We start from the raw sequence: 18293 nt of genomic DNA on the forward strand, positions 1-18293 counted from the left end.
CATTTAGGGGCCACTTTATACCCTTGTTTCTATTTTCCTTTCTTGTTCTGTTTGGACCCTTTATATCCTTTGGCACATGGGATTTGTCTCTGGGGTTATTGTCAGAGAGATATATAAAACCACCCCAAACTGGAACAGCCACTCCAGTTATGTCCCCATAGCCATGTCATCCTTATGGCAGCTGGTATAGGCCAGGGAGAGTACAGAAATAATATCTTTTTTCTTTTTTTTTTTTTTTTTTGAGACTGAGTCTCACTCTGTTGATCAGGCTGGAGTGCAGTGGCATGATCTCGGCTCACTGCAACCTCCACCTCCCAGGTTCAAGTGATTCTCCTGCCTCAGCCTCCCAAGTAGCTGGAATGACAGGCGCACGCCACCATGCCCAGCTAATTTTTGCATTTTTAGTAGAGACAGGGTTTCACCATGTTGGCCAGGCTGGTCTCCAACTCCTGACCTCAAGTGATCCACCCGCCTTGGCCTCCCAAAGTGCTGGGATTACAGGCGTGACCCACTGCGCCCAGCCCAGAAATAATATCTTTAAGGAAACCTAATTCCAAATGCAGTAGAGGGAAAAGTATTCTCCAAAAAGAAAGATATGAGTGCCAGTGTCATCCAGTTAGAGGCTAAAAGGCTTTCCTCCATATGCGATGCTCTAATGACTGATTCAGATGTCCTCTGTGTGTAACTGTGGAAGGTGGGAAGCACTCAGAGGAACTGGCCTCCAAGAGTTTTCGGAAAGGTATGGTTATATGAAGAGACTTCCCCATAGAAGGACTAGGTCTAATCTAGAGTTCAGAGTTTTGTTGGGGAGAAAAATTCCCCGTTTTTGGCAGTGGTTCTCTCTGGTCTCAATTTTTCATTCTGATTCCAGCCTTCTGGATTCCATCTAACAATGATTTCTTGACTTTTCTCTTTGCAGTTTTAACAGTGTATGCCAGGGAACACACATTCTCTTTCGAGAATTCAGCTTCGTCCAAGCCACCCCCCACAATAGGGTATCATTTTTACGGGCCTTCTGGAGATGCTTCCGAACTGTGGGCAAAAATGGCGGTAAGTCTTCCCAAATTCTTTTTCCTTCCTTCCTTCCTTTCTTCCTTCCTTCCTTCCTTCCTTCTTCTCTCTCTCTTTCTTTCTCTCTCTCTTTTCCTCTCTCTCTCTTTCAAACTTTTTCTTTTGTTCCTATAAATATTGTTTGAATGCATGCTATTCAAGGCATTTAGAATACCTCACTTTTGAGGAGTTGTCTGGTTTATGTCAAAGATATTACTATTACCACTACCATCACTAATGGTACCTATTAAGAGCCAAGTGTAGCTCTTTACATGTAGTAACTCATTTATCTTTACAAGGGCTCTCTGTGGTAGATACCATAATCCCCATTTTGTAACTAATGAAACTGAGGATCAGAGAGGTTAAGTAACTTGGCAAGGTTACATAGTAAATTCTGGGCCCAGATTTACACCCAGGCAGTCTGACTTCACAGCCCTTGCTCTTGGCAGATATTAAAATGCCATGCAGTAAATACAAGGAATAATGTGAATATGAAGAAAGAAACTCCTGAATGGGGGTGGGATGGGGATACTGTTGTTAGAGAAGGGAGAGAAAAGTGGAGTAGAGAAGGTTCTCCTTAGAACTGACTGTTTGATCTAAGCTGGGAAGGAAGAGTAGGAATCATTCACATGGATAAAGGAGAGAAGGGCATCCTAGGTAGAACATATGCTGAAGCACAAAAGAACCTAGAATACTTACATAACAGATCAGGGTGTCTAGAGTTTGTGTGGAGTTTATGAAGGAGGTTAGGGGAGATGAGACTGTAAAGAAATAATGGAGCTGCTGAAAGATCATTTTTTAGCCATAAAAAAGAAATTGGGCCAGGCACAGTGGCTCAGCCTGTAATCCCAGCACTTTGGGATGCCAAGGCAGGTGGATCACTTGAGGTCAGGGGTTTGAAACCAGCCTGTCCAACATGGTGAAACCCCATCTTTACTAAAAATACAAAAATTAGCCAGGTGTGGTGGCGCACTCCTATAATCCCAGCTATTCAGGAGGCTGAGGAATGAAAATCGTTTGAACCCTGGGGGACAGAGGTTGCCATGAGCCGAGATCGTGCCACTGCTCTCCAGCCTGGACGACAGAGCAAGACTCTGCCTCAAAAAAAAGAAAAAAGAAAAGAAAAGAAATTGGGGTTGGATGTGGTGGCTCACACCTGTAATCCCAGCATTTTGGGAGCCCAAGGTGGGAGGATCACTTGAGCCCAGGAGTTTGAGACCAACCTGGACAACATACTGAGACTTCGTCTCTACAAAAAAATAAACAAAATTAGCCAGGTGTGGTGGCACATACCTGTAGTCACAGCTACTTGGGAGGCTGAGGTGGGAGGATCACTTGAGCTGAGGGAGGTTGAGGCTACAGTGAGTCATGATTATGCCACTGACTCTAGCCTAGGTGACAGCGAGATCCTGCTTCAAACAAACAAACAAAAAAGTTAAATTTTATTCTCTGGATATTATTTGAAGGCTTTTTTTTTTTTTTAAAGACCCTGTTGCAGCCGGGCACGGTGACTCATGCCTGTAATCTCAGCACTTTGGGAGGCCAAGGCGGGCAGATCACAAGGTCAGGAGATCGAGACCATCCTGGCTAACGTGGTGAAACCCCATCTCTACTAAAAAATACAAAAAAATTAGCCGGGTGTGGTGGCGGGCGCCTGTAGTCCCAGCTACCCGGGAGGCTGAGGCAGGAGAATGGTGTGAACCCAGGAGGTGGAGCTTGCAGTGATCCAAGATCGCACTACTGCACTCCAGCCTGGGTGACAGAGCAATACTCCGTCTCAAAAAAAAAAAAAAAAACCCTGTTGCCCAGGCTGGAGTGCAGTGGCATGATCATATGATCATAGTTCACTATAACCTTGAGCTTCCAGGCTCAAGTGATCTTCCTAACTCAGCCTCCCAACTAGCTAGGACTACAGGTACATGCCTACCATACCTAGCTAATTTTAAATTTTTTTGTAGAGACAGGGTTTTGCTGTGTGGCCCAGGCTGGTCTCAAACTCCTGGGCTCAAGGCCTCAGCCTCCCAAAGCACTGGGATTACAGATGTGAGCCACCATGCCCCATCTTATTTGAAGGCTTTTAGATAGGAGAGTGGTGTGGTGATATCTGAGCTCTAGAAAGATCATTCAAAAGGCAGTGTAGAAGATGGCCTAGACTAGAGACAAGGAACATAGAAGTCTGGTAGTAGTTGAGTGAGAGATTAGAGCCAAAACTAAGGCAGTATGGAGACGGAAGGGGCACTTTCAGAGATAGAATCCATAGGATTTGGTGATTGGATTTGGCATTAAGATGAGAGAGAAGACTGTGGTAATTTCCAAGTTTTTGGCTTGGGCCACTGGGTAAGAATATTTTTTAAAAGCCTTCAAGTAATAGCCACAGAATAAATTTCAATTTTTTTTTTTTTTTTTTTGGAGACAGGGTTTTACTCTGTCACCCAGGCAGGAATACAATGACACAATCTCAGCTCACTGCAGCCTCGACCTTCCAAGCTCAGGTGATCCTCCCACCTCAAGTAGCTGGGAATATATTTGTGCACTACCATGTGTGGCTAATTTTTCTATTTTTTATAGAGTTGGGGTTTCGCTATGTTATCCAGGCTGGTCTCAAACTCCTGGGCTCAAGCCACTCGTCCACCTCAGCCTCCCAAAGTGCTGGGGTTATAGGCGTGGGCTACCATGCCTGGTCTCCTACTTTCATATTATGTGTTTTCATAAATACCTTTAAGACAATTTCTTGCTTGCTTGCTTTTCTTTTTCTTTCTTCTTTCTTGCCTTCCTTCCTTCGTTCCTTCCTTCCTTCCTTCCCCTCCCTCCCTCCCCTCCCTTCCTTCCCCTCCCTCCCTCCCCTCCCTTCCTTCCTTCCCCTCCCTCCCTCCCTCCCTTCCTTCTTTCCCCTCCCTCCCTCCCTCCCTTCCTTCCTTCCTTCCTCCTCTCTTCTCCCTCTCCTCCCTTCCCCTCCCCTCCCCACTGAGGTTATAGTCAGTGAATAGGTAGTCTCCCTGCTTTTGAATTTATGAGATTCCCCACCATGCTCTAATCAATGCTACTGCTATGAAACTGTAACTTTTCTAAATAGCTACTAAATATATAGCTATTAAACTTTTATATGTAGTTACTAAATCTTTTCTAAAACTTTTCCACCAAATATCTTATTAGTTCCACTGCCCTAAGAAATAGGTAAAGTGGGTATTATTGTGCCCATTTTGTAAATAATGAAATTGTGTAACTTGCAGAAAGATTTCATGGTGAATTAGTAGCAAAGCTAGAAATAGAACCCAGATTTACTAATATGCTGATGTGCTATTTCTACTATTTTTACTTCAATCATTGCCTCTTTGACATATAACTCTGGAGATCATGCATCTCCATTACAGTATTATGAAAGAAGTACTTAGTGTACTGAGGATCGTATCATTTCCCTTACAGAATAAATGCACTAATAGGCAAAAACCAATGTGGACTCAATTTTAAGTTAAGTAATTCAGAAAAACTATTCCATTGGTCTCTATGTAAACAAAACTGGGAACTGTGAGTATATAGGTAAAGCTCGTGCTATGTTATCAGAGGTTATCTTTCCCAGTCCCTCACTCAGTCAGCAAATATTTGTTTTAGACCACCTAGTACAGTCGTCTCTCAGTCTATGCAGGGATTGGTTCCAGGACCCCTGTTTATACCAAAATCCACGCATAATCAAGGCCTACATTAGTCCTGTGGAACTCTCATATGTGAAAAGTCAATCTTCCATATACAGGGCTTCATATCCCTAGAATAGTGTATTTTCGATCCATATTTGGTTGAAAAAAATCCACCTAAAAGTGTGGACCTGCACAGCTGAAACCTGTGTTGTTCAAGGGTCAGCTGTATATTGAAGAATATGGCTAGAGCTAGTTTCTGTGATAGAACATATGGAGATAACTATGGAAAACAGTCTTCAGATAGCCTTAACTTTTTTCCTGATATAGAAGTGGGGCCTCTTCAAGAATGTATTTACTATCACGGGGGATTCATATAGCATTTGGACTCTTAGCAGATGTGGGTTTCTTTATCTTTCTAATAGCAGCTGCCAGTGACTCATCCAGCTGCTAAGAATAAGCAGCTCCAAATTCCCCCAGTTTCTCCTTGTGCCATAAACAAGACCTAGATTTTATGCTGGCTGTTTATTGTTATGCTTCTTAATCAGACAGCCTCAGATTTCTTAGACTAAATGCAACATCTGTGTCTAGGTGTTCCTAAAATAATTGGTTAAGTAGCTTTAATGTATTCTCAGCTTTTTCTAGGAAACTCCAGAACATCTTTCTAAACCAGAATGTGTCAATCTCCAATTTTAATCCGGAATTAGTGAAAACTCTTGGAGGCAAGGTTCTAAAGGAAAGGATTTATTAAGCCCCATTTTATCAATTATAATGCCAGGTACCTACCTACTCAGTGGAACTCCTACTGCATTATTCTTCTGCAGATATAACTTCCTTAGAATGTCATGTGCATACTTCAGCATTATCAAGTGGAAAGTAACTCTTCTGGGAGGTAGCAAAACAAGAGCATAACATATCTAAAAATGAAGCCACCTGTAGAACTCTAAGGACCTGGTCCCTTTTGACAAAAAATATTTTATTCCAGTTTTTAGCAAGTACAGGATATGATATCTTTTCTGCATGACTGAGTACTGATGCTAATTATCTTGTCCAAATTTTAGATAATCTCATGAAGACTGTAACAAACCTCTTGGTATCTAAGCAACTTTAGACTCTTGGAAGCAAAAGTTATATTAGAATTTTAAAAGCCTTTAAAATTACACTTCTCACTTTGCTAATTTTTTCTGTATAGGAATATTAATCTGAATTTTCTAAGTCTGGCAAAGATTGATATTCTCTTAATGTAAATCTTTACTTCTGTTTAGGGATATCGGCTCAAAAGTGCCTTCTCCAAGTTTATTTTCAATTAGAATTTAATTTTCAATATATACATATATACACATACATACATATATATATTTCATTTGATAAAATAATGATAGGTACTTCCTCTTCTATCTGTGAAGAAGTATCCACTAAGGGAATTGCCCTCTTGCCACTAACAATGAGAAAATCAGCATATCTGAAACAACAGTTTTCAGACATTGGGCAATAGGCAGTGGGGGCTGTGGATTCTGAGAGCCAGTTTCCAAGCAACAGTATAGGGAGAGAGATTGTCAAAGAGCTTAGCAGTGTTATTGAGTTGAGGAGGCAGAGACTGGGGTTTAGGGAGGCTGGAGCAGCCAGAATTTACAGGTCAGAATCCAAGAGAGGAAGAAGTTGTTCAGTGAGCTCTAGAATCTTTGGCTACAAATTCTGCATATGTGTGGGCTGGAAAAAGAACCACCAGAAAACAGTGGGCCAAACAGTTTCTGGAGTATACAAGGGGCTAAGGATAACTCAAACTTCTACCAGCCGTAGGGAAGAGACCTCAAAACACACCGGGCACTGGGTAGAGTTCTCAACAGTTTAAAAGCAAAAAGGATTAAATTGATCCGCAAGTAATTTAATGCTATATAAGAACAAAATTCAATAATCTTTAAAGGAATTTAACAAAATCCAGCATTCAGCAATGCAAAATTTACAAAGTCTGACATCCAATTCAAAATTACCAGACAGGCCAGGCATGGTGGCTCATGCCTACAATCCCAGGACTTTGGGAGGCCAAGGCAAGTGGATCACTTGAGCCCAGGAGTTCATGACCAGCTTGGGCAACAGAGCAAAACCCTGTCTCTACAAAAAATTTAAAAAATTAGCCAGGTGTGACACCTGTGGTCCCAGCTACTCAGATGGCTGAGGCGGGAGGATTGCTTGAGCCTGGAAAGTTGAGGCTGCAGTGAGCTGTGATCGCACCACTGCACTCAAGCCTGGGCAATAGAGTAAGACCCTGTCTCAAAAACAAAACAAAACAAAATAAAATTACCAGACATTAAAAGAAGCAGGAAAATACAGCCCATAACCAGGAGAAAAATTAATCAATAGAAACACAGATCCAGAAATGACAGAGATGATGGAATTAACTAACAAGGACCTTAAAATAGTTATTTTAAATCATATAAATATGCTTAAGTATGTAAAGAAAACATGAATATGATTAGGAGATTAGTGGAAGATATTAAAAAGATCCAAATGGAATTTCTAGACATGAAAAATACAATATAGTGAAAATGATAATAATAGCAATTAACATGTATTAAGTGCTTCTATGTAGATTATCTCATTTTTCTTCACAACAACCCTATGTGTTAGGTAGATGCTATTATTTCCTTTGCATAGAAAATGAAACAGATTTAGAATATTAAATAACTTGCTGTAGGTCACACACCCAGTCAATGAAAAAGCCAATGCCAGGAGAAGCCATGAAGTCTGACTCCAGGCTGTATTATTGCTTCAGCGTGTTATGCATCAACACTGCATGACAGGCTGGAAATACAAATGAGTAAGTGACAATACTTGCCCTCAAGGAGCTCTTATTCTAGGAGAAGAAATAGTAGCATAGGAACCAACCCAAATGCCCATCAATGATAGACTGGATAAAGAAAATGTGGAACATATACACCATGGAATACTATGCAGCCATAAAAAGGAACGAGATCGTGTCCTTTGCAGGGACATGGATGAAGCTGGAAGCCATCATCCTCAGCAAACTAACACAGGAACAGAAAACCAAACACTGCATGTTCTCACTCATAAGTGGGAGTTGAACAATGAGAACACGATGGACACAGGGAGGAGAACATCACACACCAGGTCCTGTTGGGGGGCTGGGGGGTGAAGGAAGGGAAGTTAGAGGGCAGGTCAATAGTTGCAGCAAACCACCATGGTACACGTATACCTATGTAACAAGCCTGCACATTCTGTACATCTATCCCGTTTTTTTTAGAAGAAATAAACTAGATTCTTAATTCAACCCCGCCCCCTCTCTGCCAAAAAAAAACCTGAGTGGTGTAGAAATAGTCTCCATAGAGTACAGGTGATTTTTAGAGCCACGCATAAGATTCCATAATAGCACAAGGGAGAAAATAGTCAATTCTATAGAAGCGGGTGAAGGCTATAAAGGAGCAAAGACAGTTGGGATGGATCTTGGAGCAGTAGAAAGCTGTTAAGCAAATAAGGAATACGTTCTAAAAACAGGGAACACGATTTCTGAAAGTATGATAACATGAAACAACACGGTTCCTTTGGAAAGTGGTAAGAAGTCATTGTGGCCAGTATTTAACACATAATAAGGAAACACTACCACAGTCAATAGGAGATAATGCGGAATGCTTTTATGTGCCATACACTGAGCAAAATGTTTACATGTATTCATTCATTTAATCCACACAATAAACATATGAGTTGATATGATTACTATCCTGTTTTATATGTTAAGACACAGAGTCCGCTGGGCGCGGTGACTCATGCCTGTAATCCCAGCACTTTGAGAGCCCGAGGCAGGTGGATCCTTGAGGTCAGAAGTTTGCGACCAGCCTGGCCAACATGGTGAAATCCCTTCTTTACTAAAAATACAAAAATTAGCTGGGTGTGGTGGTGCATGCCTGTAGTCCCAGCTACTCAGGAGGCTAAAGCAGGAGAATTGCTTGAGTCTGGGAGGTGGAGGTTGCAGTGAGCCAAGATCATGCCACTGCACTCCAGCCTAGGCAACAGAGCGAGACTCTGTCTCAAAAAAAAAAAAAAAAAGAAAAGAAAAAGAATCAGAAACTGAGAGTCAGAGAATTAAGTAACTCACACAAGGCCACAGCGTTTATAAGTAGCACAGCTCATATTCCAACCTACATCTTCACAAAGTTCACATTTTCACACTTTCTCTTTTCTTTTCTTTTCTTTTTTTTTTTTTGTTTGAGACTGAGTCTCACTCTGTTGCCCACTCACTGCAACCTCTGCCTCCCAGGCCCAAGCAATCCTCCCACCTCAGCCTCCCTAGTAGCTGAGAATACAAGCACATACCACCACACCCAGCTAATTTTTGTATTTTTTGTAGAGATGGGGTTTCACCATGTTGCCTAGGCTGGTCTCAAACTCCTGGGCTCAAGCAGTCCACCCGCCTCAGCCTCCCAAAGTGCTGATTACAGGTGTGAGCCACCACTCTCAAGCCCACAAAGTCCACATTCTTAACAACTCTGCTGTGCGTGCTACCCCAGGTTACGAAGGGCTTTGTGTGCACTAAAAAGCATAAGAATGATACAATGGACTTTGGGGACCCGGGGAAAGGATGGGTTGGGGGTGAGGGATAAAGGACTACAAATTGAGTTCATTGTTACTGCTTGGGTAATGGGTGCAACAAAATCTCACAAATCGCCACTAAAGAACCTACTCATGTAAACCAGATACCACTGGTTCCCCCAAAACCCTATGAAAATAAAAAATTTCTCCTGAAGTTAGTAGAATCTTCTCCATTTGTGTGGTATTTTCACATGTAACACAGACAAAAGCATGGAAAATATAAGGCAGGTAAAAGTGAAAGCATAGACCCGTTAGGAGACTATTACAATATAACAGAAATGACCATGAAAATGAAGAGCTATTTAAGAAGTTGGTTTGACAGGATTTGCTGATTCATTGTGTGAGGGATGTGGCAGAGAAAGAGTCAAGAATGAATGCCAGAATGTAAAGTATGGCCAGTTTTATCCCTCTCTTGCTTTTTTCCTTTCCTTTTTTTTTTCTTTCATCTTTTATGTTTCACTCTGAATTCACAGTGGTTTTGTGTTCATATTTATTCATTCGACAAACATTTATGTATCAGTTCTTGGTGATAAAGCAGTGACTGGGACAGACAGAAATTTTTATTCTTGTCGACTTTGCTGTATGATCAGAAAATTGACAAAAATCCCTGCTTTTATAGAGCTTACATTCTAGGAATCAGGGAATTGCAGTGGGTCTATCTGAGTATGTGATAAAAATCTGTTAGTTTTTCTAAAATATCTAATGTTTATGGTGGACAAAGTGATGTCAAGGGAAAATGCAGACACTTTAGGCTGAAATGAAGATGTTGGTCTGACTTCTTTTTGTAATTGCCTTGAACTTCACTTGATTTTGCTTGTCACTAATCCTTATCTTCACCAGTAAAAATCATTCAGTGAGGATTAATAGCGCTTTACTACAGGAGTGGGTGGCTGTCTTTGAATTATTAAAGAGCAATTGTTGCTTCTGTAATGTTTTAAACAAACAAGAACTGTTCCATGTGGTCTCTTCAGTGATGTGGGCCCCACCAGCCAATTATCTTCACCTGCTCCAGCCAGTGCATCTCCTCTTCTCATTTTCTCCCAGAAACCAGATGTAGACAATCAACAAGAATTTCAGTGCCTGTTTCCTAGCTCCTGTTTTGTTTATTTCTCCTGAGTTCCTAATTTTCCCTTTGTTTTTCATGTTTATTTCCTTCTTCAAAATCTTTTCTCCAGGGAGAAAATTGACAATTGATGGCCCCTCAAATCATTCACCTCTGTACCTCCAATAACTTTAATCTTTCCCCCTATTTAATGTTCTCTTTTTTTTCAATGTTGGTTATTTGGGGCTCTTACGCAAGCATTCCTGGAATGCTTTTGTCACTATCTTCTCTCCCACCTGAAGCTCCTCAACCCTCCATACATAATACCTGTAGGTTTTAGTTTTAAAGGTCAGGTCCTTAAAGAAGCCTTCTCTGTGACTCCCTTCCTTATCTGAATTGGGTCCTTCCATTATAATTTTTCAGATTATCCTCTGATTTTTAGTCATATCATTTATTACAGTTTCTGACTCAGTATTTACTTGAATGACTCTTAATGTCCATCTCCCTTATTAAAATTATAAACTTTATGAGTACAGGAACCTTGTTTGTTTTGCCAGTAATTATATCCCTAGCACCTAATACAGGTGAATGATTTTTTTGTTACATAATATGAAGGCTTACCTTTTCCCAGTAGTGATACAGAAGATAGATTATTGAATGGATTATATTATCATTCATTTTATCAGAGGATAGGTTAGTTTTTAAAATCTGCTTTACACTAACTTTTCTATATTGTATAGGAACTTCTGATTTAAATTAATAATAGCTACCCCTTATTGAGCAAATGCTATATGCCAGGTGCTAAACTTCATGTTTAAAGTGCTCCAATAAAAACCAGCCTAATCAAAGCTATACTATACTAAATAACACCTAATTAAAATAATATTCAGTATTCCAAAATAAGGATTTGAAAGATTTAGATCATGATCTGTAATCAAACTTTAAACACTGGTGAATAGTACATCCGTTCCTTCTTTTGTATTCTGGGTTTTTGCCTTCACTCCATGAAAGGTATCACAAACTAGTAGTCGGCTAACTACACATGCCTTGGCCTACAGATGTGTCTTCTTTGACTTTCAGTGTTAAAAGTACTTAGATTCAATTAGATGCCAATGTTTCACATAAAAGTCTCAATTTCAGTTTCACTTGAAGAATGGAAAATCCTCCCAGCACCATGCCCACATTCCTGCAGGGAGACAGTTCACCAGGGCAGAGATGCAGCTGCTCCCTTTAGACAGAGCATATGGTCTCAGATTTACCACCAACCCAAGCTGCCCTGCTTCACCTGCTGACATTCCCTGCGCGTCTGTAGGCATTGGAGTTTGCTACCATTGCTAGAGCTTCTTGGTCCATTTATAATCACTAAAAGGTAAAGTTTCACTCTTAATTCAGTCAGGAGCTTTTTCCTCAACTATTAATAGATTCTCTTTCTCTTTTCTCCTTGATATCTCCATGATATCACATAAAATTTTAGAATTAGAAGGGACCTTAGAAATTATTTCATCTTGAAACGAGGTCTTAAATATATATATATGGTTTTTCTTATTATTGTGGTAAAATATATAACAAAATTTACCATTTACCACTTTTTAATTTGAGAAATCTTTTTTATGGCAATAAAACCTATATAACAAAACTTACCACTTTAACCATTTTTAAGTGTACAGTTCCGTGGCATTAAGTACATTCACAGTGTTGTGCAACCATTATTACCCTCCATCTCCAAAACTCTTTATCTTGCAAAACCAAAACTCAGTAGCCATTAAACAATGACTCCCATTTCTCTCCTCCTCCAGTCCCTAGAAACCACCATTCTACTTTCTGTATCTATGTATTTGACTATTCTAGATACATCAGATAAGTGTGTACAATATCTGTCCTTTTGTGTCTCACTTATGTAACTTAGCATGATGTTTTCAAAGTGCATCCATGTTGTAATATGTATCTGAATTTCATTCCTTTTTATGGCTGAATAATATTCCATTGTGTGTATATACCACATTTTGTTTATTCATTCACCTGTTGATGGCCACTTGGGTTGTTTCTACATTTTCGCTGTTGTAAATAATGCTGCTATGAATGTAAGTGTACAAATATCTTTCTAGTCCCTGCTTTCCATACTTTGGGCACATAACTAGAAGTGGGATTACTGTACCATACAGTAATTTTATGTTTAATTTTTTGAGGAACTGCTGTAAAGTTTTCTACAGCAGGTGTATCATTTGACATTCTCACCAGCAATGCATAAGGGTTCCAGTTTCTCCACATCCCCAATAATGCTTGTTGCTATTTTCTATTTTTCTGATAATAGCCATCCTAAAGAATGTGAAGTGGTATCTCATGGTTTTGATTTGCATTTCCTTAATGACAAATGATGTTGAGTGTCTTTTAATATGCTTATTAGCCATTTTATATCTTCTCTAGAGGAGTATCTATTCAAGCCCTTTGCCCTTTTTGAATCAGGCTGTTTTGTCGTTGAGTTGTAGGAGTTCTTCATGTATTCTGGATATTCATTCCTTATCAGGTATATGATTTGCAAATTTTTTTTCTGTTCTGTAGGTCATCTTTTCACTTTTTTTTTTATCATATCCTCTGATGTACAAAAGTTCTTAATTTCGATGAAGTCCAATTTATCTGTTTTTCTTTTGTCCTCTGTGTTTTTGGTGTTATATCTAGGAAATCATTTACAAATCCAGTGTCATGGAGATTTCCCCTATGTTTTCTTCTAAGAAATTTCTAGTTTTAGCTCATAAATTTAGGTATTTGATCAATTTTGAGTTAATTTTTATGTAAGGTATTAGGTAAGGGTCCAACTTCATTCTTTTGCATGTGCATATTCAGTTTTCCCAATACCATTTATTGAAAAGACTGTCCTTTCTCCCCTTGAATGGTACCCTTTGCACCCTTGTCAAAAGTCAAATGACCATATATATGAGGATTTTTGTTTCTGGGATTTACATTCTCTTTTGTTGGTTTGCCTGTCCTTATGATTACTGTGGCTTTGTAATAAGTTGGGGTTTTTTTGTTTTGTTTGTTTGTTTGTTTGGTTTGTTTGTTTTGAGATAGAGTCTCACTCTGTTGCCCAGGCTGGAGTGCAGTGGCACGATCTCAGCTCACCGCAACCTCCACCTCCCGGGTTCAAGCGATTCTCCTGCTTCAGCCTCCTGTGTAGCTGGGATTACAGGCACATGCTACCACACCCGCTAATTTTTGTATTTTTAGTAGAGACGGGGTTTCATCATGTTGGTCAGGCTAGTCTTGAACTCCTGACCTTGTGATCCACCTGCTTCGGCCTCCCAAAGTGCTGGGATTATAGGCTTCAGCCACCACACCCAGCCTTGTAATAAGTTTTAAAATCAAGAAATGTGAGTCATCCAACTTTGTTCTTCTTCAAGGTTATTTTGGGTATTCTTGGTCCTTTTAAAGATATTTTATGAATGGTTTTTTCTATTAAAAAATACCATTGGAATACCATTGGAATTTTGATAGGATTGCGGTGAATCTATAGATCACTTCCGGTGGTAGTATCACCTTGACAATATTAAGTCGTTTAATCTATGAACATAGGATGTGTTTCCATTTATTTAGGTCATCTTCAGTTTCTTTCAGCAATTTTTTTTTTTAAGAGAAAGTGTCTTGCTCTGTTGCCCTGGCTGGAGTGCAGTGGCACAATCATAGCTAATTGTAGCCTTGAACTCCTGGGCTCAAGCAATCCTCCCACCTCTGCCATCAAGCCCAGCTAATTTTTTATTTCTTTTAGAGATGAGGTATCACTCTGTTGCCCAGACTGGTCTCAAACTCCTGGCCTCAAGCAATCTTCCTGCCTCTGCCTTCCAAAGCAGAGGGGTTGCAGGCATGAGCTACCACGCCCAGCCTCTTTCAGCGATGTTTTGTAGTTTTCAAGTATACAAGTCTGTCACCTCCTTGGTTAAATTTATTCCTAAGTATTTTATTCTTTTCATGCTATTGTAAATGGAATTGTTTTTCTTAGTTTCCTTTTCATATTTTTCATTGTTAATTTATAAAAATATAATTGATTATTATTATTTTTTTTTTTTGAGACAAAGTCTCACTCTGTCGCCCAGGCTAGAGTGTAGTGGCGTGATCTCGGTTCACTGCAACCTCCGCCACCCGGGTTCGAGCAATTCACCTGCTTCAGCCTCCCAAATAGCTGAGATTACAGGGACATGCCACCACCCCAGCGTGTAATTGATTTTTGTATCTTGATTTTGTATGCTGCATCTTTGCTGAATTCATTTATTAGGTCTAACAGTTGTGTGTGTAATCTTTAGGGCTTTCTGCATATAAGATCATATCATCTGTGAACAGAGGTTATTTTATTTCTTTCTTTCTAATTTGGATGCCTTGTGGGGTTTTTTTGTTTTTTTTGTTTTGTTTTGTTTGTTTTTTCCTTAATTGCTCTGGCTAGAACTTCCTGTACTATGATGAATAGAAGTAGTGAAAGCAGGCATCTTTGTCTTTTTCCTGATCTTAGGGGAAAAGTTTTTCAGTACAGCAGGTCCTCAAATAACATAATTGCATTATAACATTGATGAGGAAAAAAAAAATTGATTCCCAGCTGGGGCCACTGTGTGAAATTTGCACATTCTCCCCATGTCTGCATGGATTTTCTCTGGGTACTCCAGTTTTCTACCACAGATGTATGTGTTGGGTTCATTGGTGTGACTAAATGGTCCCAGTGTGAGTGAATGTTGGTGTGTTTGTATGCTCCCCGAGATGGAATGAGATGTCCTGTACAGGGCTATCCACCTTGTGTCCCAGGCTTCCAGGATAGGCTCTGGCCACCTGCAACCCTAAGCTGGAATAAGCAGGTTGGAAAATGAATGAATACAAATTATTATCAAATACAAATTTATAAAGTAGATGATAATCATACAACTGCACAACAATAAGCGATGCGGTATGAAAGCGTTCAGCTAGCCCACCATATTTGTGATTGTTTTTTAATTCATGGTCGGAGGAGGTGCTCCTTAAATTTTTCTATTTGCAAACATCTATTCCCTTATTTAATCCACCACCACTACAACTGTCGTCATTCAGCGATTCACCAAAAATTGGGTAATCTTACTTGTTGTTATTAACCTTTCTTAAATGTATGTATAGCCCACATTTATTTCAATGTTTAATATTAGAGGTGTGTAGGGCCTTTATTTAGAAGTTGGGTGATTATTTGTGACCAGAAACATGCCATAGGAACTTAACTCTTGTTTATGTCGATTAGCCTATGATGAAATTGGTTTTATTATACCTTGTTTCACTTAAAGTCAGTTTCCAAGAACCTATTGATGAGGTTGAGGACTTTTATTTGGTTTTAAGGTAAAAGTGTGCCAAAAAATTGAGATTCATACAGATAAGTAGCTTCAAATACTAATAGATTTGTTTTTAACATTTTGACTGATCTTTTTTTAGCTTTACTAATGTTCAGAAAGGGAGTAATAGTAAATTTGTGTTTCAAAGCTGAGTTGCTCACATTCCTAATTAATGAGTAATCACTCTGGAGAAATCAACAAATTTTCTCAGCTAGTTTAAAAATTTTATTGTTTGGAGAAAAATAAATGTATATTATAACATCATATATAAGTTGTTCAATGGTATTATTTTTTGAAAAGATCAGATAACTCAAAGGCTAGTATGACTGAACTGTGTCTGCCCCCCCAAATTCCCATGTTGAAGCCATACCTCCAATGTGACTATATTTGAAGAAATTCCTCCTGTAAGGAGGAAATTAAGGTTAAGAGAGGTGATAAGGGTAGGGCTTCATCAGATAGGAAGGATTAGTATCCTTGCAAGAAGAGACACCGGAACTGGTGTCCCTGTAAGAGGAGATACCAGAGAGCTGCCCATGCCCCTCCACGTGAGGACACAGTGAGAAGGCAGCTGTCTGCAAACCAAGGAGAGAGCCTTTACCAGACACCAACTCTGCTGGCACCTTGATCTTAGACTTCCAGTCCCCAGAACTGTGAGAAAATTAATTTCTGCTGTTTAAGTCACTCAGTCTATGGTATTTGTTACGGCAGCCCGGACAGACTAACACAGAGGTCTTCTTTTTAATTCACAGTTTCAGCACAGAAAGATTCATTTTATTTTGCATGTTGACTCCAAAACCTGTTTTGATTTATCATTAACATTTTATCTGAAGTTGTGAGTATGGCCGTGTTGTGACCCTGCGTTATCAAATTGAGCCATCTAATTTATTTCCACATTGATAAACTTATATTCAATGGATTTTAGTTTAAGGTAGAAATAATGGTAATTACTTTTTTTTTTTTTAACTGTAGTCCTCATACCTGCCTTATGTCAATCAGGAAACTTTAGTATAAAAGAATAAATTTTGATACAACTGCTTACATCCCTGCAAATAACTCAGAAAGATCTGCAGCTTAAAGGCTTTGTCCTAATAAAACTGACAGCCTGTATCAATCTGTATGTTATCCAGTGTAATATTTTTTAAAATGTAAATGTTAATTTTGAAAACTGCATGTGTAATTTTGGCCAAGCACAGTGGCTTACGCCTGTAATCCCAGTACTTTGAGAGGCTGAGGTGGGCAGATCATTTGAGGCCAGGAGGTCAAGACCAACCTAGCCAACATGGTGAAACCCTGTCTCTACTAAAAACACAAAAATTAGTGAAGCACGGTGGCGCGCGCCTGTAATTCCAGCTACTCAGGAGGCTGAGGTGGGAGAATTGTTTGAACCTAGGAGGCAGAGGTTGCAGTGAGCCAAGATCATGCCACTGCACTCCAATATGGGTGACAGAGCAAGACTCCATCTCAAAAAAAAGAAAAGAAAACTTCTAGTATAATTTTAACTGCTAGTGCTTATCTACACAATATTTTTAGCTGCCTTCTCTTTTATATGATCCTCTACTCCTTGAATTTTTTTCTGCCATTGCCTTTCCAGTCACCGTACAAATATGACTACCTTATACTACTTTGTTAGTATCTTAACACTTAAAGACTTCCATTTTATAATTATCAAGCATTTTATAAAATAATAAATTTACTTTGCATTTCCTTCTATACCCAGATCATATAAGTAAAAGGAGAGCTTGACAACATCTGTCTTCTCATCCAGTATAAAGATTTTATGTAATCTCAGCTTTCATGGCAATATAGTCCTGGATTAAAAAGAAAATAAAAAGACCAGAGCAGATAATAATTTCCTAATCAGTGGCACATTTACAGTTGCAAATATATATATATATTTGTGGAGTAGGAGAAATTCCACAAATGAGTTAACCTATGAGCACAGGTTGATAGTGTGTGTATATTAAAATTTACTGTGTAACATATTTAGTGTACATTTTGTTTTTCTTATAGACTTTAAATAAAAGTATGTTTTTAATAAGAATTGAAATTAAACTTTTATAGAAACTTCTAAGTGCCTCTGCAAAATTCTAAGCTTCTGTGGAACATGGTTTGAAAACTACTGATCTACTTCAACCCTTCCCCATTGTGTAAATATAAAAATCAAAGCCAAGGTCTCCTAGTCACTTGGTAGGACCTGTAAAACCAAGACCAAATTCAGGTCTTCTGGTTGTCAGTCAAATGTTCTAGCCATTATCATGCTCTGCTGCTAAATGAGCATATATACATTTTGTGTCATTTAGTCTCTGAGATGAATGTATGATTTTCTAGCCCAAAACGTAATTGTAGTAGTTAAGGCATAAGAATGCATTGCCCGTGTGATTTTATTTCTTCTTTCATTGTTTTACAGATGAAGGTAAAGTAGCTACAAGTTCTTTAATTTTAAGTTCCATTTTACCTATCTTCAAGAGAAAAAATAGTTACTCCACCTGGTTTAAAATTTAAAAATAATAATTCTTATTAGAGAGGGACGTATAATACTTGTTTATTGGCTATTTCATGCTTTGAAGGACATAATAAGCAGATTTTGGAAGTTCTTTGAAAATACAAGAGTTTTGTTGTTGTTGTTGTTGATTTTAT

The 18293-nt window shown here is 39.0% G+C and overlaps 1 protein-coding gene across 5 annotated transcripts in view; it reads left to right on the top strand.

Moving 5' to 3' along the window:
- The window catches only part of CSTPP1 (centriolar satellite-associated tubulin polyglutamylase complex regulator 1), a 220960-nt gene that overhangs the window by 114264 nt on the left and 88403 nt on the right, over positions 1 to 18293 (top strand). For all 5 annotated transcript variants that reach the window (XM_008968125.6, XM_034932501.3, XM_008968124.3 and 2 more), the window contains one exon: positions 920 to 1050. In XM_008968125.6, the coding sequence (XP_008966373.2) occupies positions 920 to 1050 (131 nt within the window). The remainder of the gene's footprint in view (positions 1 to 919; positions 1051 to 18293) is intronic.

This window comes from Pan paniscus, chromosome 9 (assembly GCF_029289425.2).
Source record: "Pan paniscus chromosome 9, NHGRI_mPanPan1-v2.0_pri, whole genome shotgun sequence".
NCBI classification, from domain to species: domain Eukaryota; kingdom Metazoa; phylum Chordata; class Mammalia; order Primates; family Hominidae; genus Pan; species Pan paniscus.